Consider the following 18805-nt stretch of genomic DNA (forward strand, 5'->3'; position numbering starts at 1 on the left):
GTGGTCTTTGCTGTAGCAAAGAATAATTTTGTATTTCTAAATAAATGCAGCTTGCTTCCAGTCACAAACAGATTGCTTCTTAATTGAACTTGGGAGGCGAATTATATGGTGAATTAGGAAAAAAGAACAACTCTGCATTTAGTGAATTGTTCCCCTAAAAGGGGACTGTATGGGATTGAATTGCAAATGACGGCACCAACCCTACAGTCGGGCCCCTTCTCCCGCACCCAGGCTGGTGACCTCTGCCGTGTTGCTGTGTCATTTGCACAGACTGCTTTTCCAAGCCATGAGCACATTCTTTCCCAGAGATCAGTGCAAGCCTAGGTTTCTTATGCAAAGGAGATGTTTGAATAAAGTAGTGTGACTAATGAAATCTACAACATCTTTGCATATTTTGTCTCATTGTAGCCCATGAAAAGGGGGAGCATGATACAAAAGCCAGATACGGGTATGCAGATATACTGGATATTTTCAAACTTTACTAATCTTGCTAGTACACACAGGGAACACCCACCCCCTTCTCTCCCACAAGGGTTTTCTCGAATCATACATGAGAATTTTGGAAGATCTTGTTCTGATACACTTGAGCTTTTAGACTTTGCCTATCCTTATGAGACCTAGATACATCCAAAAGATTAAAACAGCTTGACAGACATCTAGTGCTCCCTCCCAATTCCTCCCAAGAGAAGGATAATGCATGATTCCAGGAAGACAAAGAAAGGCAACTGAAGTGCTTTTATCAATAAATAAGAAGGCCAAGAAATGCACCTTGCATTTGGAACCAGCTGCACAAAGACTGTAACAATTTTCAGGTCGTCTGGTCTCTTCTACAAGTCCCCTGAGTTGTACCTTTCTGTTGGACTATCCTGTTACATCAGAGAGCAGAGTGGATTACAGCTGTTACTTCTCCAGAGCATGACATGCTCACTTAATTAGAAACACTGAACAGGATAGTAAAGATTTTCAGTTTGACACAATGCTCTGTGGGAAGCCAATGTAGCAATAAGAAGGCAGCCTTGATGTACTTACAGTTATCTGTAATGAAAAGAGCAAAGCAGAACTGATTTTTCTGTTTTTAATGTATATCCAAAAGTTAACAAGCCCTTCAGAATCACTTTGACCCTCAGTACTTTCCACCTGCTGCTGTGCCAGATCAGCCATCACCTTTTTCTAGCCTGATTTTTTAAGATTTGTCTGCTCTCCCATAACCAGGGATGATGTAGGTGTGTTTGATGGCACCTCTGTGCAAGGAGCTCGACTAGATCTCCTAAGGTCTTTCCACTCCCACATTTTTATGAACCTATCCTGCTTGGGAATTTGTGGTATTTAACAGCTACAGCCACAGCAGGGCATTGCTGGACTGCTGTGCTAGATAACTTGCGTTTCTGTGTGCAGCCTGACAGAGAACACACAAAAGATTCTCCACCAAGTCGGGGTTTGTAAAATATCCTCACCAAGAGCACACTTGTACAGCTCATTTTTCTGTTCCCCACAGCCCAGCACTGCCAAGGGAGTTTGGCTAACTGAAAGCAACTTCCAATAGCTTAAATGCACCATAAATCTGGGCTAAATCCACCATGCTTGCAGCCCTGGCTGAAGAACAGGTATCTAAATTGTCTGCAGAAACTACAGAGGGAGCCTGGAGTGATATGTAAGGGCCCAGTGAAGCAGAAAGCTCTGTCATTGGTGGGAAGAAAGCAGTTTCTCCCTCTCTTCCAGCAGAGGAAAATCAAAACCCAATTTTGTTAAAAGAATGTCCAAGTTGCTCAGCTGGGACCAAAAGAAAAGGTAGCAGATTAAGAGAGAGAGAGAGCACGAAGTATGCCAAGAGTCAGAACAAAACTGTACTGTTTGCAGTTCCCTTGTGCCACTAGTGTAGGTTAAGAGATGTGTAACCTGAGGGAAGAGTGGGAAGCAGAATCCTTATAGTACCCATAATTCCTACAAGATAGGGTGGAACAAGGAGAGGAACACCTTAGTAATTTATAGAACCTGTAAATTTGTATTCTACAAAATGCAAGTTAAGGTGGAGGGTATTTATTGTTGTGTGTGATGTGCTTTTTTTTTTTTTTTAAACCCAAATAGTCTGAACTACCAAAGAGGTGGCAATCAAATAGCTTACTAAATAAAATTTCTGTGCATGCTTCCACTTGATTACAAACACTAGGGACTTCTTATCTAAAAAAGAGAAAAAAACAGGCAAAGCAGCTAAGCAGTCTGTCAGTGACTTGGGACACATGTATTGGACCTGGAAATGCACCCTCCTATCGCCACCCTCTGACACTGAGTAAGGTCCCATAACACCGCAGAACTGTTTGAGAGGCAGCTGACTTCTAAAACACCATAAAAGCACTTGTTTTCTAGTTTTTACCTGAAATCACTACTCTGAGGCCAGATGAGTTACCACTTGAAAGCAAAGGAGAAACATCACTCTATCCTGAGATACTTCAAGCTCAATTTGCAGACTATGCCTATCTGAAATTTAAGTCCAAATTCAACTATTGCCAATAAGAGTTGCAGGTGTCTGAAAATCTGATCTGACAAAAGTCTAGTCAACAAAAATCTGACCTGACAAGTCTACAAAATCTGAGGAGAAAATCCCCAGAAAACTGAGAACACAAAATATTCCTACATGGGAAGTTGTCTGGGATGAAGTTTGCAACATCTCGTTCTCCTCCGAGGTGGAAGAACAGATGACATGAAAATCAAAACCTTCCATCTTCGGTGTGATTCCAAGTCAGGATAATTTTCCCTCTCCAGGTCAATGAATGTCCTTTCCACATTTGCTGGACCTCCTGTTCCTGGTTGCTGCTTGCACAGGAGAAGGTCTCCACAGCTGAACTTGGAAGGTGGCTCCAACCACTGCACTTGTCACCTTCCTTGAAGACCAAGGAGTCCCCAGTGGGCCCTGGGGACTTTCCTAGGTTCTCCTATTTGTAATTCAGCAGGGAATGGCTTGACTACACACATAATTAGCTGGTCTTACATGGATCAAACCTCATCAAGACCTTTTCTTATGTTTTATGGTGAAGGGAAGTGCATTTCAGAGCTAGGATACAGCCAGAGAAAAAAGCATCTGAAAATAAATTGCAAAAATGATTAACCATTCCATATTCCCTGCCCATGCTTTAAAATACCTCACTTAAATAGTTTCATTCTATATACATGCTAGTCACATGCCACAGTTCAGAGATCTGATTTCAAACAGAGGCTACAATGAAGGATCAACAAAAACATGAAATACAGGTAAGACTAAACACCCATCACTGTTCATTGTGTCAGTTCAGGTAAACTCTATCATATTATGTCCATCAAAGAAGCTTCTGGAAGGACAGTATAAGTCAAACTTGATGTTACATACTGCTTTTTAATTTCCCTAATAAACAGTGATCAACAACTTTTTAGGGTAGAGAAAAGACTTCCTTGCACCAGATTTTCCAACCACAGGGAAAGTGATGATTTTATTAAAACAAGCTCTACTGGGAAAATGCAGTCAGAAAGGGGAACAGATGTTTCCCAGAGTTAGTGGAGAGTCTACAGCAAAAACCTTGCATAAACCCCATCGCCCTGGAGATCTGACTAAATGATTTGAGACAGATCCTTTAGCATTTCCTGTCAGTGGAATAGCTGAAGTCCCCTCAAATTACTTAAAGAAAAATATACTAAAAAGGAGGTGAATTCTGAACTCCAAGTTCCCTCCCAGAATCTGTTTTTCATATTCAGAGTAAGCTGGCTAGCTGCAGTAACTCAGAAGAGTCCTAGGGTCCAGATTAGTAAAAAAAAAAAAAAAAAAAAAAAGACAGGCTGCTTGACAAGCAGACGTGTCATCTCCACATCAGCTCTGCAAATGCTTGGGCAGGAATCGAACACTGGCATCCCAGGAAAGTTCACAAGAAGAGGAAGGTGAACACAGCTAAGCAAATACAGACCTGTCACAGATGTGAGCTGCAAAGCACTTAATACACCTTCTGCTGGCCTCTGTGGCATGTTTGTACCAGCAGAACTGTAGGCAACACCATTCCCCAACACCCTGCATTTTCCTTGGGCACTCCCCAGTTTTCCAGAAGTGGCTGTGTCACTTCTGTACTGTGATGAAGCTTCTATTTAAGGAAGCTGTTGCAAAAAATTGGGAGAACCTGACCCAACCTCTCCACCAGTCTTTCAATGGGGAGTCAGTGATTAAGGGAGCAATACTCTCTGAAGACAGGCAAGGACTGAGAAGACTGGAAAATAGCCTGCAGGGCAAGGCCCTCAACAACCACCTCTGTCCTGGGAGGAAGAGACCAAGGGGAGGAAGGGAGGAAGGGAAAGGAGGGAGGGGAGGAGAGGGAGGGAGRGAGGGGAGGAAAGCTACTGACAACTTGTGTCATGTTACTGGTTTCTTCCAGTGAGAAAGAGATCTGTAACACCCTGGCTTATACTGCTTTTACTCAGGCAAATGCCAGCTAAAAGCTAAAACGAGTCCACAAGTACTCTGACTATGTGTTTATCTTTGCTGTATGGCCAGGTTCCCACACACAGTGTGAGACTTCTCCTCTTCCAGTACATCAAAGCAGTAACATGTAACACCCACTACTTCTGTTTTGCACTAGATTCCCCATGAACCCAACAGGTCAAAATCTAGTTCTAACAGCATGTCTGCCTCTCTCTCACACACCCCTCTTAATTCACAATAATCCTCCCCCTTCCCAGTCTCTCCTTTGAAAGGAAGAAAAAATAGAAAAGAAATGAATTTTCAGGTGATAATGAAACTGTAAGAGCTGGATTGGGTTCATCCACTGCTGTTCCAGCAGGCAATACAAACCTTCCTGGCCCCCCTCGGCTAACATCCCCTGCTTTTGACCTGCCAAGTCTAATTGCTTCAGCCTCAGTCTACTCTGGGGCCTCTCCAGGCACAGCTATGCACAGCTTACTGTGCTACCTTGCAGCATTCCCCTGCTCCATTCCAGTTCTGGGCTCCCGGGCATGGCTGGCCAACTCCATGCAGCCTGGCCAGACCACTCCTCCCACTGAGCCTTTCTAATCCCTTTGTTTTCCTCTTCCCTCATTTATAGTGGATAAAAATTAACACAAATGAAAACATTACACTGGAAGCTAAATTATGTTTGGATGCAATTAAACTCCTTCCATGGGGAGTGCATGGTGCCAGCATGGAGACCTTTCTTCCAATTTGCTTTTGACTGGATTTTCAGACACGTCCATCCTTTGGAAGGGAGAACCTGGAGCCTCTTGAGAGTTTTGGTGCCTTCTCACTCCCTAGGAGCCTGTGCCATGTTTGACAGCCAGGTGAACATCCCAAGTAGACACAGCAGAGACATCCCATCTGCCCTGTTAACTGCCAGCTCTACCACAGCTCATTTAAAGGACACCCCAACTGACTACTAACAACACAGGCTAACATCAGGGAAACTAAGGCAAGAGCTAGCACTGAGGTGACAGAGGCAAGTGGGGCCTAGCGCGGGGCTTAAAAAGCCTTTGGGAGCAGAAGCCAAATCTGGTCACGGCTGGGATTACCTCAGGGCAACTCCAGCCCCAAGGCCCAGGAGGCCCCTGCCTCCACACCTTCTGTGAGGTGTGGTGGCCGAGACCTGCTCAGCCACGACAGCCACTCAGCCCTCCCACTGTGCATGCTGGGAGGCCCTGCAGTTGGCCAAGGGCAACAAAACCATGGCAGGCAGCAAGCAGAGCACTGGGGCAATGCAGAAGCTAGCAATACCATCCCAATTCCCAGGGTGTTGGAGGGGATCCAGAGCAGATGGTTCAAGTTTCAGCTGTTGCCATTTAGAGCCTTTCCCTCTAGGCTCCCAAAGGGAAGGCAGGGGTCTTTAACTGCACATGGGTTAAACCATGCCTCAGCACATCAAACACCTCCCCTTCCTCACAGAGAGCCATGACAAAGCAGGTGGTCACCCCTCACCCTCCAGGAGAAGGTAACAGGACTCCACACAACAGACTCCTTCCTCCCAGCATCGGTTCTCCTCCTGCTTTTTCCCAGGGCACTCCCCAAATCACTCCCTGGACAAGTGTCATGGAGATAAACAAGCCCAACCAAGGTCTGGACCTGAGCAAGAGCTTCCCTGAGCATATGGCTAGCTAGGAGGGCGGTGATGGAGGCATGGGTTTCTGTTGTAGTCACAGGGCTGGGAGCCGGGATTGCAGCAGGTCACAGTCCAGCCAGCCCTGAGATAGCCAACAGCCAGTGAGGACACAGAGCACTGGAGAAGGCGGCTCTGCTTGGGAGCAGAAGCCTTCAGTTCCACAGTGGACCAGTGCTCCAGCGTGATGCCACCCTGCTCCAGGTGCCATCTCTCAGCTCCTTAGCCAAACAGATGCCTGAATCATTTGCAGTCATTAAAGAAACAGCAGGGGAGTTGCAGTATGAGTGGCAGAGCAAGCTTTCTTCACTACAGTTAACTGCTGCACTGAGAGTTCCTGGCAGAGAAGCTGCCCGATCCAACCCAGGCACAGCTGCAATTCAGTCGGGGAGTTTTTTTCAGTGGAAAAGGAAATCTCAAACCTTATCTCTGCCACAAACTGACTCTAGGATTCAGCAACACCATCAATTTCAAGAATAGTGCAGCTAATTACCCCACAGACACAGCTTTATAAATCTCACACTATCTTCTCTGTAGGACATCTCTAGGAAGTGAAACAGCAAAATAATTTGAATATTTCCTTTTGCTCCTGATCTTTGCCCCAGAGAAACTTCCCCRGGGCTGTCCAAGTCACCATCTGGCCCCAAAACTACAGCAGCAAACACAATATGGCATTTCAGCCTAAAACTAATTTGCTTTCTTTCCCCACTTGACAGCTGAATAAATACTTTGTCCTTGCCATTTTGAAAGGGGGAGCTGCAGTGAAGTTTTTTTTTGTCCACTGTAGCTACAAATGTCAGCCCTCTTTCCAAATTAGGCTTGAACAAGCAACTCGAAGTGAACACATTTATTCCACAAATGTAACCCCTTTCTGTTCACAATTGACCGTGAGCGGTTTACAACTTTAACTTATTTGTTGTTTGCCATTATTCACCAAGTCATTTTGGCCACTGATTGTTTCTTGGACCTGCAAGCACTTTACTGCCAGCCACCAGCTATTTCACTGAATGAGGTAAGCAACTTTTATTTTGTGGGCACAGTAACATCCCTGCTTGAAAGGAGAGCCTGAAGATCAAGGCATCCAAGGCAAGCCTCCCAGAGTTACCATCCTGCAATAACTGCTCTCATAGCTTATTAGATCTTGCTCTTTCACTGATCATTTCTGCTTCCAAATTCATTTGCTAAAACACTCTCGGAAATGAAAAGGCAGCCTACACAGTTGAGGCAAATTCAATTTTTCATTTAAGCAAGTATTCAAGGAAATTAGGCATTTGTCCAGCTCTGAAACAAATGCATGATTTAGGCAATTCCACACTTATTGGCTAAGCACTGCCGAATTTTACAATTAGGGTAATGGATTTAACTTCTGATGTAATTTCCATATGGATAAACTGATCTCCTCAAGTACATTTGCCCATGCACTCCTTGCATCACAGTTAATTAATATAAAGCTATTTAATAACCTCCACTTAAACACAAAAGACTATTCAGACACTTCTGGCATCAGTAAAAGGAACAGCCTCCCAGTGTGTCACACCAGCTGTAGATGAGAGCTAAAGAAAATTTAATTAAGAGCGATCAAGAACAAGACAGTTGCAAACAGGAATCAGATGCTATAAGTGTTCTACACGCTGACTACCTTAGCTTGTTGAAGGGTTAATAATGCCATTTTGCACCATCTTCTAGGTGACTGAGATCTATCCAAAAGAATAATTTAGGGATGGGGGAAAGCAGTGTGGCTGGGAGCCAAAGGCAGGCAAAGCCAAGCAGGGAGCAACAGGGATTCAGCTTGCACTGTCTGTGCAGCCACTGTGCTGCTGCAACCACTGCTCTAATTTGCAGCTGCGCCCAAGTCTGATGATGGCACCATGTTGAGTAAGAAGCAGCTATAGAAACCGGCTGTTTGTAAGCAGCTTGGACTGTGGCATCAACGTATACAAGTTTTTGCAGTTGTCTTCAGATGCTTAAAGAAAGTTAATTGCTCATTACCAAAATCCAAGCAGATTAATCTCTAATGTGCACCATTTGACAAAAATGATACGAAGTTATTATCTTCCCATTTTATTTCCAAAAGAAGTATATGAATTGGACTCCTAGGATAAACACCAGTAAGTTTCCACTAAGAATGGATAGATGGCAAAGTGTGAAATAGCTGGGAATTTTTGTTACAATGGAGAAAGTTTTATTGCTTGTGTGGATTAACTTGAGCAATACTGCAGAGCTCATAAAATCACTAAAGGAAAAACTACCTAAGGCTGAATATTGGCTGTAAAGGAGAAATAAAACCACTTATTTTGACAGGCAGAAGACCACCACCTAGAAAACTTGATTTCAGAGAACAGTGTGTTTCCAGAACAAACTTTGCAGTGCACGTGACCAGCTTCCATTGGAAACCCAGGCAGAAGAAAAAAAACACATCTTACTCCAAGGGGAACACAGAAGAAGTAGCAGGGTTGTGTCATTCACTCTGTGCTCTGGCAAGGGCCAAATGGTGCATTCACCTATTGCTTGGAGCTTTCTTTCACCTGCGCTGCAAGGACATTTATCACGAACAAAGGTGAGAGAGGAAATGGAGTTATTTCTCTCATGGTGAGTGAAGCATTTCTCTGCTGATCACAAGCTAAATTTGGAACACCACATCCCACTGCATCAGGGAAAACTGCAAGCTCCACTGGTCCCAATAGGTTTTGGAGCAATATACCATACTGGAAAGTCCCTAGTCAAAAGAAAACCAGAGCCTGCGTACCTTTTGGTGTGACAGGTGGAGAAAAGATTGGCACCTCCTGTTACTGCTTACACACATCACAAGTGGCAACTCACTGCCTGGGGAGGCAGTGGACAGTCTTCCATTAACATCTGATGTCGACTCAAATGTTATTCTAGCACTCAAGGACCACTCTCTCTCCCCCATTATACTTCAAGGTCACATGTGCTAGGGGCTGTACAAAACGGTCTAAAAGCAGAGCAAAGATAGGAACAAAAAACACACTGGGAAGCAGGTGTAAGAAAACAGCAAGACTGTATTCGTCAGCATGTGACACCGCTCTCCATAGGTATCACATGAGGGAGAGTTCTGAGAAGGCAACTAAAGAGAAGAATGACTTGTCTTAGGTGAATACAGGAAGGGAGAAATGGCTGGACACACAGAACCCTCACTGGGAAGGGAGGAAGGTGAAACTGCCTCCTAAGGGAGGAGAATACAGCACTCAGGGCAAAGATGGAATGGGTTATGGGGAACTCAAGGAAAACAGGGAATCTCTAAAGCAGGACAGATGAGTGTGCAACACACAGGAGGTGATGGAGTGAGGAAATCAAAAGGATCCCTAGCACATTCAAAGGCGAGAGCAAAGAAACAAGCTGCTGCTCTGCATCTCTCTCGTGCTCCCACATTAAACAACTAGTGGAAGTCTTTCTTGCTGGAAACAAGCAGCGTAGAAAGAGCAAAACAGCACAGCCAAAAGCGCAAAGCTGGCCAGTGCTGTGCATTTGGAGGTGTAAGCTGCAATGCCTTCCACTGCAGAACACCTGCCTGTGAACTGAGCTGCAGCTCACTTGCCAGGCAAGCACATTTGCCATGCAGCATATACCCAGGCTCTGGACCCAGAGCCTGTGGGATCACCCTGCACACGCTGTCAGACCTAGGCAAATCCTCAAGGAATCCAGTAAGTGGTGGTAGTGGCAGAACATACAGTGGGCAGCAGAGAAGGGGCAACACAAGCCTGATAAATGGAGTTCCCAGCCATTGGCAGCCATGGAACAGGGTGATTCAGGGCTCTATTTCCAATCCGGCAAGGGAGCCTCTCTAGGGTATCCGGCCTCTTTGCACATATATACACCTCCCACACTTCTGCTCCCTGGCTTGATCCCCTTCTCCTCTCCACATTACTGTTAGGCACAAGACAGGCAGACTCTGTTCCTGTGAACAGCAGAAGGGAATCCCTAAGAGCAGCAATTACAGAGAAAAATCCCTCTCAACATGTCCCTGAAGGGACTTAAAGCTGGCACTCAGGAATCAAAGAAAAAGGAAAAGCATTTGGAGTTAAAATAGCAGCCTTAAAGATCAGCATTTGCTGACAGGACAGCCTTAACTGCAGGAGGATTTAGAGGGTTCCTCAGCAACATGCAGGGGTCATGGGCTTTCTGGGCGATTATCTTGACACTGGAGAAAATCAGGCAGGTCTGACAAGACTGCAATAGGAGGACTGCAAGACTCTGAGCTGGAAGGAAAAAACACAATGTCTGCCTTTCTGCAAAGAGAGGACCACTGGCTTATTGCACAGAAATGTGAAAGTGGGAAAGGGGGTAATTCAAAAAAAAAAAGTCTGAAGAAGAGCRCTCTGAGTCCTAGAGCACTTATCCAGTACTTCCAAAAGGGACCACTTGCCTTGCCTTAGTAAGCTACAGAACTACGGGAAATTCATTTCATGGTTGTCTGCTTTGGTAAAACCCCTGACTGAATGGATACAAAAAGGTAAACATTGGGGCTGGTCCTGGGAAAATCATTTGATGCAGCTAAACACACTTCACCACCAGACCAAGTGTCTGGGCATTTGGCACCTGCCTCCCTGCAGAATGGGCTGAGGCTCCTCTTCCTGTAAAGAGCTTACACGGACTGCAAAGAGAAAACCCTAGAGCGCGCATCAGGTGTTATAACAAACTGASAAGAGTTATGCAAACAGACATATAAAGCTGTCAGACTGGCCTCTTGGAACAATGATGTTCTTTCGTCCACACTGGAGGAAGCAACATTCACTAAAGATTTCCCAGAGGAAGAGCAGACCTCTGTATAGAGTTCACAAATGCAGGTTGTTTTACAACATGTATGTAGCGATCTGCGCTGCTCCTGGCCAGTCATGATCAGCACCGCTCAGAATAAGTTAGCATGGCCCATAGAAACGCTCTAAGCATAAGTGAAGTACAGCTTGTGCCCTGGGCAGCTCTGAATCCAGCAGTACAATGTTGAACTCCACCCATTCTACCCTGAACCAAGCACCACTGCAGCTGAGCACCAAACATGAGTCACATGGGAAAAACAGCTCTGAGCTTGGCTTACTTGTGTCAAATCAGCTGAATTTAACTGGCTCTCCTTCAAATCCATAAATCAGATCTTCCCTGGAATCTTAGTCAACCATGTCCTAAAATCCCTTTTTGGAATTTTTTGGAAGGACATCTTGCACTATTCAAAGTTTCACTAGAAACACACCAGTAGCATCAAAGAGGACTTGAAAGTAATGTGAAGCATTACGACTGGCCACAGCTCCTGGACTGTGAAATCTCCCCCAAAGTGAAGCAGCAGAAGCTCTGCTTGTGACTGCTTCAAGCAGCTTAAGCAGTCAAAAGGTCTTACTCTCCAGCCTGAGGCTAGACAATACAGTTCTGAGCAAGAGAGCCACAGTCTAGCAATCTGTCCTGCAAGCAATCCCAGCTCATGTGAGGGTTAATGTCTTACTTCAGTAATGTAACCAGAGAGCAGTGGAACGTGTTTTAGGGGCTGAGAGCYCACCAGAGCTGCCATGCAATTCGATAAGCACTGTGGTCATACCCTCTGCACCAGACAGACTTTCCAGACATGCACTCGCACAGTAGTGCATATTCTTCTGTTCCCTTCCAGATCTCTTCAAGGTTTGCCTCAACACCCCAAAGCATCTAAATCAGTGATTCTGGGCTGTCATGCTGCAAAAAAAGCTGTGAGCAAGCTCTGAAACAGGAAGAGTCCTGTGAAACAGTGACCAAGGGCACCTCAAAACAACAAAAAGAAAAACAGGTTGCTGTAATCATGGGCCTTGTGCAGTCCCAGTGAACCAGCAGAATAGCTGCCTGCCTTTTCCCAACATGCTTGAGATCAGTGGAGTTGTGCAAGAAGGCTCCCATGTGCCAACAAACCARCTCCCTGCTCTTATTGAGGGAAGGTTTAATGCAGAACTCCTCTCTGCTCTATTTGCCAGAGAATGACTGGCTTCCATTACGCTAATGAATCTGATGCCATATCTGGCAGCCTCTGTCCCCACATCAGCTGTTAAATACCTAATGTGGTTCAAAACCGTTTCTCATTCACATTTCAGTAGAAACCCTGAGATCAAACGTAACATAAAGTTCTAACTGCACTGATATCTGTAGAATTACTTCCTCTAGCTAGTCAGGATACTCYGCAAACCCTTCCTGCCATTGATCTCTTCAAGTGTGAAAGACTTGTCAAGGTCTTCAGGCCACGAGCCTAAAACCCCTCAGTATCAGAGGAAAATAAAACCCATTCTGAGTGTTCTTGAAAAGCATTCTTGGCTGCAGTGGGACACAGAGTCACTACCTCAGCAGCAAGTCCAACACAGCACGGTTTCAGTAAGGGCAGTCAGACTCCTGTGTCTTCTGATCTGCTGAAGCCAAAGCCAGAACACATGAGACAAACTTACAAACTTGTTTTTCTTACTCAGAGATGCCTTCCAGGACTGGAAACCGTCTCAACTATACAAAAATCAGGAAAAGTAGTAATATTTCAGAAAATTCCTCCTAATCTCCAAGCTGTCTGACAAAACTTAAATGAAGCCCTTTAGGATTAAATATGCATATTCTTCATACAGGCACAGTAAGAAAAGAAAAGGCCTTCCTTCCTTCTTCCTCTGTGGCTCATGCTTCAGTAAACGAAGCAATAAAGCAAAGACAGTTACCTTGCACCGCTGGACCCAGGGGCTGCTCCTCACTTAGGTCCAACAGAAAAGTGACACTAGGCAGTTTCACAGCCTCCTGGTGGATCTTCTCGTCTCCCCACATTTCCAGGTTGTCAGGGGGATCTCAGCAGCACAGGAATTTTCAGAGCTTTGTCTCAAGCTTCTTCCAAAAAAGAGATATTTTGTAAAAGCACATATTTTCAATAAACTTTAAAAAAAAATCTATGAGAAACCTTTGAAAAATGTAAGKTTTTTTTCAAAGAACTTTTATCAAAGTGACTAGGAGTTGGCTAAGAGTTGCCTTACTGAGGATAGCACTCACTGACAGATCTCTGGGTATCTGATTTGTCTCATCATGTTTTGAACCACTATTGTAACTATACTGGGCCAAATCCTAAGGGTATCCACTTCAGCACTGCTTCATGAGAATGACTGATTTGCATCAAAACCTCAAAACCTGATCTCACAAAAATGATTTGAGAGAGAGAGAGAGAGAGAGAGAGAGAGAGGAAGCTAACTCAAACATTTTAAATGCAAAGCACTTTCATTTTAATAACATGTCTTATTGTTTTTCCCCGCTAGCTGTACAACACTGAGGGGGAGGGGGGCATTTCCTCTTTGGCAGAATTTTAGATGGCATTGCAGATGGTAATAATAGGATGAGAGGGTGAGATGGAGGGTATAATTTGGCCTGCAGAATCTCTACTAATATAAAAAGCAGCAAACAAAAAGAACACAGGCAATTCTCAGAGCACAGCACACAGGTTCAAAGAGCAGCAACTAATGAGTAAAAAAGCAAGCATTTTTTTCTGGCTTGGAAAATTAGAAAATTTTCTTGACTCAAGGAAAGGTCAAATGTGTAATAGGTGTTTTACCAGATCACCGATGAGAGTAAAACCAAGCAGAGCTGAGGCCGAGAGATGTGTGAAAGGAGCACAGAAGTCTTATTACTGAAATGATTTAAAATTGGGTTGGAGGAAAGCACTTTGGAATAAATCTTCAGGGAAATCCTGAAAGGGTCTGGATGAGAAATGAACCAGTTGGTAGTTTGGAGTCCTGTTGTAAGAGCACATCTCCTGGCATTCACTCAGACTTCATCTATACTGTTTGCAAATACTCTCTACTAACTCAGATCTCAGAGTTCTAACTTGGCTGACAGAGACCAGCATGCAGCACCTAAGAACTACTTGATTAAATGGACTACACTTAGCTGCAGACTGCTGTCATGCCTGCCTTTCCCTCAGCAGAGTCTGAAGAAAACCCCACTGCTACAAATAGATGAGAATGATGGTTTGCATGCAAGATGCTATTGCAAAACCTTCTGCAGTTTCCAGCTGCTCAACCTGTGCTCTCCCTGACAAATCCTTGGAAAGGAAGCTCCTTTGGAGCAAAGGAGACTGCTCGCATGAGTAACAACAACCAGATCATGTCTGGCACTCCAAAAGGCTTTAAGTATACAGAACAAGTGATGCAATTTCCCGTGTAATGCCAATTCCCGATGTGACCATGCCGACAAGAGGATCCAGGCACACTGGAAGGAGACATCCAGAAAAGGCAGAAGAGAGCCATCGTTGCTGGAGTTCTGAAGCAGAGTACCAAGCTGGGGAGACACAAGTCAGGGCCGTTCCAAAAGGCAGGAGCTGTGGAGGGGAACCCACCCCTAACTCTTCAATCAGAACCCACCAGAATGTGTGAGGGGAGAAGAGGCAGAGTTATATGAACAGAGAATTGAAAAGGCTAAAGAACACCTGGGAAAGACATCAGTGTCTTCCAAAGTAAGCATGGAGATAGCTAAACCCAGCTGTAAACCACATATGAGCCTCCTTCAAAGGGATCCCCAAAGGGCTCTGAGCCAACGTGCCTCAGAGGGAAGGGACTGCTACCCTACTTGGAGGTTCCCAGCTCTGTGACTTCACCAGGAAGATGATGCTACTTGGGCCACTACTTAAAGTCCCAGATAGTGGGAATGAAACACTAGCTCTGATACTTGCCAAAAAAATGGCAATACTTGGAAACACTGAATTTCAAGGCACCCTTTCTCCTACAAGCCAAACCGAGGGCATAGTTGCTTTAGCAAAACAAAAGGCATCACACTACTTCAGAGTAGGCTCACAAATGCTGAGGGCCTGAATAGTGATTTTGGCATTTCTGCAAGCAGGAAATTTAGGCAGGAACCAAGCTCTGACCACATCCATGCTGTGAAACTGAACTCAGCACAGAGATCTGTGGCAGAATCCAGGCTGTTCTGAGATCAGATTCCCTGCTTACCGCTCAAGGTCCTAGAGAAGGGCATAGCTATCTTTCTAGGCAGGAGATTGGAAGAAACTGGAAAAAGGGCAGTTGGAATGGGAAAACTTTAAATATCTGACAGAGTTTCAGCCCTCATCAGCCAAGCCACAACTTTTACTAAAACAGTTATCTCCAATTGTACCTAGGTTCACTGAAGAACCATGTCCCCATCAGTCCCAGGAATGTGGAAACTGCATTTTTCCTCCAGAGCCTGACTGCTAGCTAGAGATACTCCACACAAGCTAAAAGAACGTACACCTAAAAACAGCCCAAGAGTGTCAAATGGCACAATTTTAACCCCTTCCCCCACTCTTCCCAACCATACAACATTTTCTGTGCACAAGGAAACAACACAGGGAAAGAAGAATGCCTGACCTGATAGTTTGTTCAGAACTGCACCTCCCAGATAAGAAGAGCCTGTGAGTCTGTATATACATATTAAGTACTTCTTTCCTCCCCTATACAACTAATCCGATTAACAGCTTTAGGAAACTTTGAAATGTTATAATTCAAGGGGTCCCRTTCATAAAAGGTCTTGGGCTGTTTCTGTACAGAGGTTGCATTCTTCCCACTGCAAATAAAAAAGCAGAGAGCAGGACTTTCTACCAGGGAAGAATGGGTCCCAGTCCCCACCATGCTGAAGTGGACCACCCTCTTGCGACTCACATCAGTGGCAAGCAAACCCCACAGGAGAAGAATCAACCCTTCTCACCCCTGTAGGGGCCCCTTGCAGGGCAGGTGAGTACAGACAACCCTCTACACATGCTCCACAGAAAGCTAAGCCCACTATGATGGTCACAGGGGCTGGCCATTTATCAGCTTGTATTTACAGGAGTTGAAACTGGGGGGATGAATGAAGCCTGTGGGAGATGTGGATGTGGCCATCACCATCTCCCTAATGTAGAGCATTGCATGGCATATCAGCCTCACCTCAATCAATAAAAGGCATCAGGAGGAGTCTAGTTCAATCACACAATGTGAGTCATGGTTGTAAGAGAACAATGCCTGCATTACACAATAYGAACATGGATTACAAAATTCAGTTTATCAGATGGTGTGGATCTGAAAACTGACTGCAAAAATGTGCAGGATTTGACAACTAAAAAAGCCACCACTGAAAACTGACACAATCAAATACTGTTTGGCTTTGCTTCCCCAGCAATCTCCTCATCTAATTTCAGGAGCAGGTAAAGGGATATGGAGTAGACAAATGCTGCTTGGCCCACCTACTCAGTCCTTATTTTCTGACTCACCTTCTGCCCTGAAGTCAACATACTCCAAATAACCTGTAGCTTGAGAGTGACAGCAGCCTGAAACACAGCCTACAACATGACATGAATAAGCTAAGATACATGACAGCCCAGGATAATGGCATTTCTGGGGGGCAAGCAGTAATCTGAAGAACTGGACAGCCCTTATCTGCCCAGAAGTTCAGCATCAGCATGAATTTATCAGATACATCGACATCAAAAGCATGCATCTGCATTGGGAGATAGATGTGTCATTATTCACACTCATCCCAACAGCAAGCTAGAGCGGTGATACCAGAACAGGACCTGCACGGGGCTCAGATATCTGAGACCAAGGCCAAGGCAGTCACAAGGATACAGAAGTGGCCATACATCCTTACAAATGATGCAAAATGAGCTGAGAGGCACAGGGGGTCAGGTGAACATGATGTCCCACTGATTTCACTCTCCACTCAACTTTTCACCCCACCTAAGAGCACAACACAAGGCAGAGAAAAAAGCGCACTCCAATCTGCTGTCTCTGCTACCTCTGGTTTCTCCCAGAGTTCCAACAATTTCCTTCTTTGCCAGTATAAAAGTGGAATAGAGACAGTGATACTACACAGAGCCCTTCAAGCCCTCCCAGTCAGTCACACAGTGTTTCAGACACTGTTAGAGGTGGAGTCAAATCAGAGCTCCTCACTCAAAAAACAACTCTGGTCTGGCACAAGACTGGGCATATGTAATAGCTGTGTAGGGGGAACAACTGGTCAAGTTACCTTGGTCAGAACAGCCCACTTAAATTATCTTATCAGATGTGACCCCATTTATTGCCTTTATAGAAAATCACAATGATTGGTAAGCTATTTTTATTACAACATGACTTCACATAGCCTGTACTTAAGATTTCAGTGGGTATTACCTAGGTGGACAGCTGAAAAAGTGCATTATTCCATACATGACATTTATTGTCCCCTCCATTTTCCAACGTGAGTCAAAACTAATGCCAAACTGAGTGTCCCTATTTCAAACACATTTCCTTTCAGATTTGCGGAAACGTAGTTCCTCATAGGAAGAGACACCAGTGTTGTAAATTTGAAACTATTTTCTCTCAGACCAGATGAGAGGCTGCATGGCTGCCCTCTGTGCAAATCGCACTTCCATTTTGATGAACAAAGTTCAGAGTTGGATCCCACCCCCAGCCACATATCCAGGTTTCCATGCCCTTCCCTGGCTGTGGGACATCAGGAGTAACAGGGAACTCCTTCCTCCCTAGCAATAAAACCAGAAGAAAGAAGGCATTGCCATCTCYGGGCTGCCCTTACCTGATGTGTGTCTTGAGTTGCCATCTGAGTGCTTTGTTAAGTCAACAGTTCTGTCTATTTGAAACAGCTTCAAATCATCTTCATCTAAAGCGATATCTCCCCAAAAGGCAGCTGGAGAGAAACAAATTGCAATTAGTTTATCTCTCTTTTGGAAGGAAAGTACAATTCCTATGTGGCCCATATCACACCTGAAAGGCAATTACTCCATGGACCAGAAAAAGGACATACACAATAGCAGTTTATAAAGTACAGATGGAGCAGACATTGGTGGAGAAGAGGTGACAGTATTTAAATTGAGCCACTGTGCAATCTCTTCATTGAGATTCCTCATGTTACTCTTTGGTTTAGGTTTGGCTCCTGACCAGGGGCTAAGGTGGTAATATTTACTCTTCATTAAAGCCTAAAAGGGTGATAACTTACTGGCATTTTCCTAGTTAGTATGAAGGAGTTAGCTAGGTTGCAGCTCAGATTCTGACTGAGATGTTGCATCTGCACCATCCTTAGGCTAACAATTTGCAAAAGACACGAGGAGAACAGTGAAGCATTCAAGCACATCAGTGTATGTCTAAAGGCTACAGCATCAGTCTGCAGGATCTAATACACACAGTTAGCTCTCAGACACACACTGCATTGGTCTAAATCCAATCTGTGAGCCAGCCAACCATTTCCACTTCACTGCAGAAATGCCGGTTATTTGTCCCCTTGTGGATCAGTTACCCCGATTTAAGTTTGCAGAGTTTTTAATTTTGGAAAAATCCTTGAGTTTCAGCCAGAAGCCATGAAAATAAAGTAAACAAACCAATACCTCAACATTCACAAGTCAGAGAAATAGACTGGAAACCCTTCAAGTGGAAAAAATTATATCCCTGGAGTATCCTGACTGAGTTGACTCTGCACAGTGTATAGTTACCATATTTGGAATTTGAACAAAATAAACACAGATGATGAAGCAGTTGACCAAACACAACACTCTTCAGAGATAACAAATAGGTTATGAACAGAGCTGTTAAAACCCGTATGTGAAGCCTGTGTAAGCCGATAAAATGAAAAACAGAGGAAATTAGTGTCTGGCGTAGTTCAAGAGAACTCAGTCACCAAAGGAGCAACGCTGAGTTGCTGCCTGCAACAGTGACCAGGCATGATGGAATCTTTTTTTTTCTTATTGAGTCAACAACACTTACATTCGCGGGGGGGGGGGGGGGGGG

The 18805-nt window shown here is 44.6% G+C and overlaps 1 protein-coding gene across 1 annotated transcript in view; it reads right to left on the reverse strand.

Annotated features, from left to right (window-relative positions):
- The window catches only part of LOC112967515 (tolloid-like protein 2), a gene marked incomplete at its 3' end in the record, with an annotated part of 72861 nt that overhangs the window by 35752 nt on the left and 18304 nt on the right, over positions 1-18805 (reverse strand). Inside the window, exon 3 of the mRNA XM_026068728.1 lies at positions 17601-17711. Coding sequence (XP_025924513.1) covers positions 17601-17711 — 111 coding nt within the window. The remainder of the gene's footprint in view (positions 1-17600; positions 17712-18805) is intronic.

This window comes from Apteryx rowi, unplaced genomic scaffold, assembly GCF_003343035.1.
Source record: "Apteryx rowi isolate R43461 unplaced genomic scaffold, aptRow1 scaffold_279, whole genome shotgun sequence".
In the NCBI taxonomy this organism is placed as follows: Eukaryota; Metazoa; Chordata; class Aves; order Apterygiformes; family Apterygidae; genus Apteryx; species Apteryx rowi.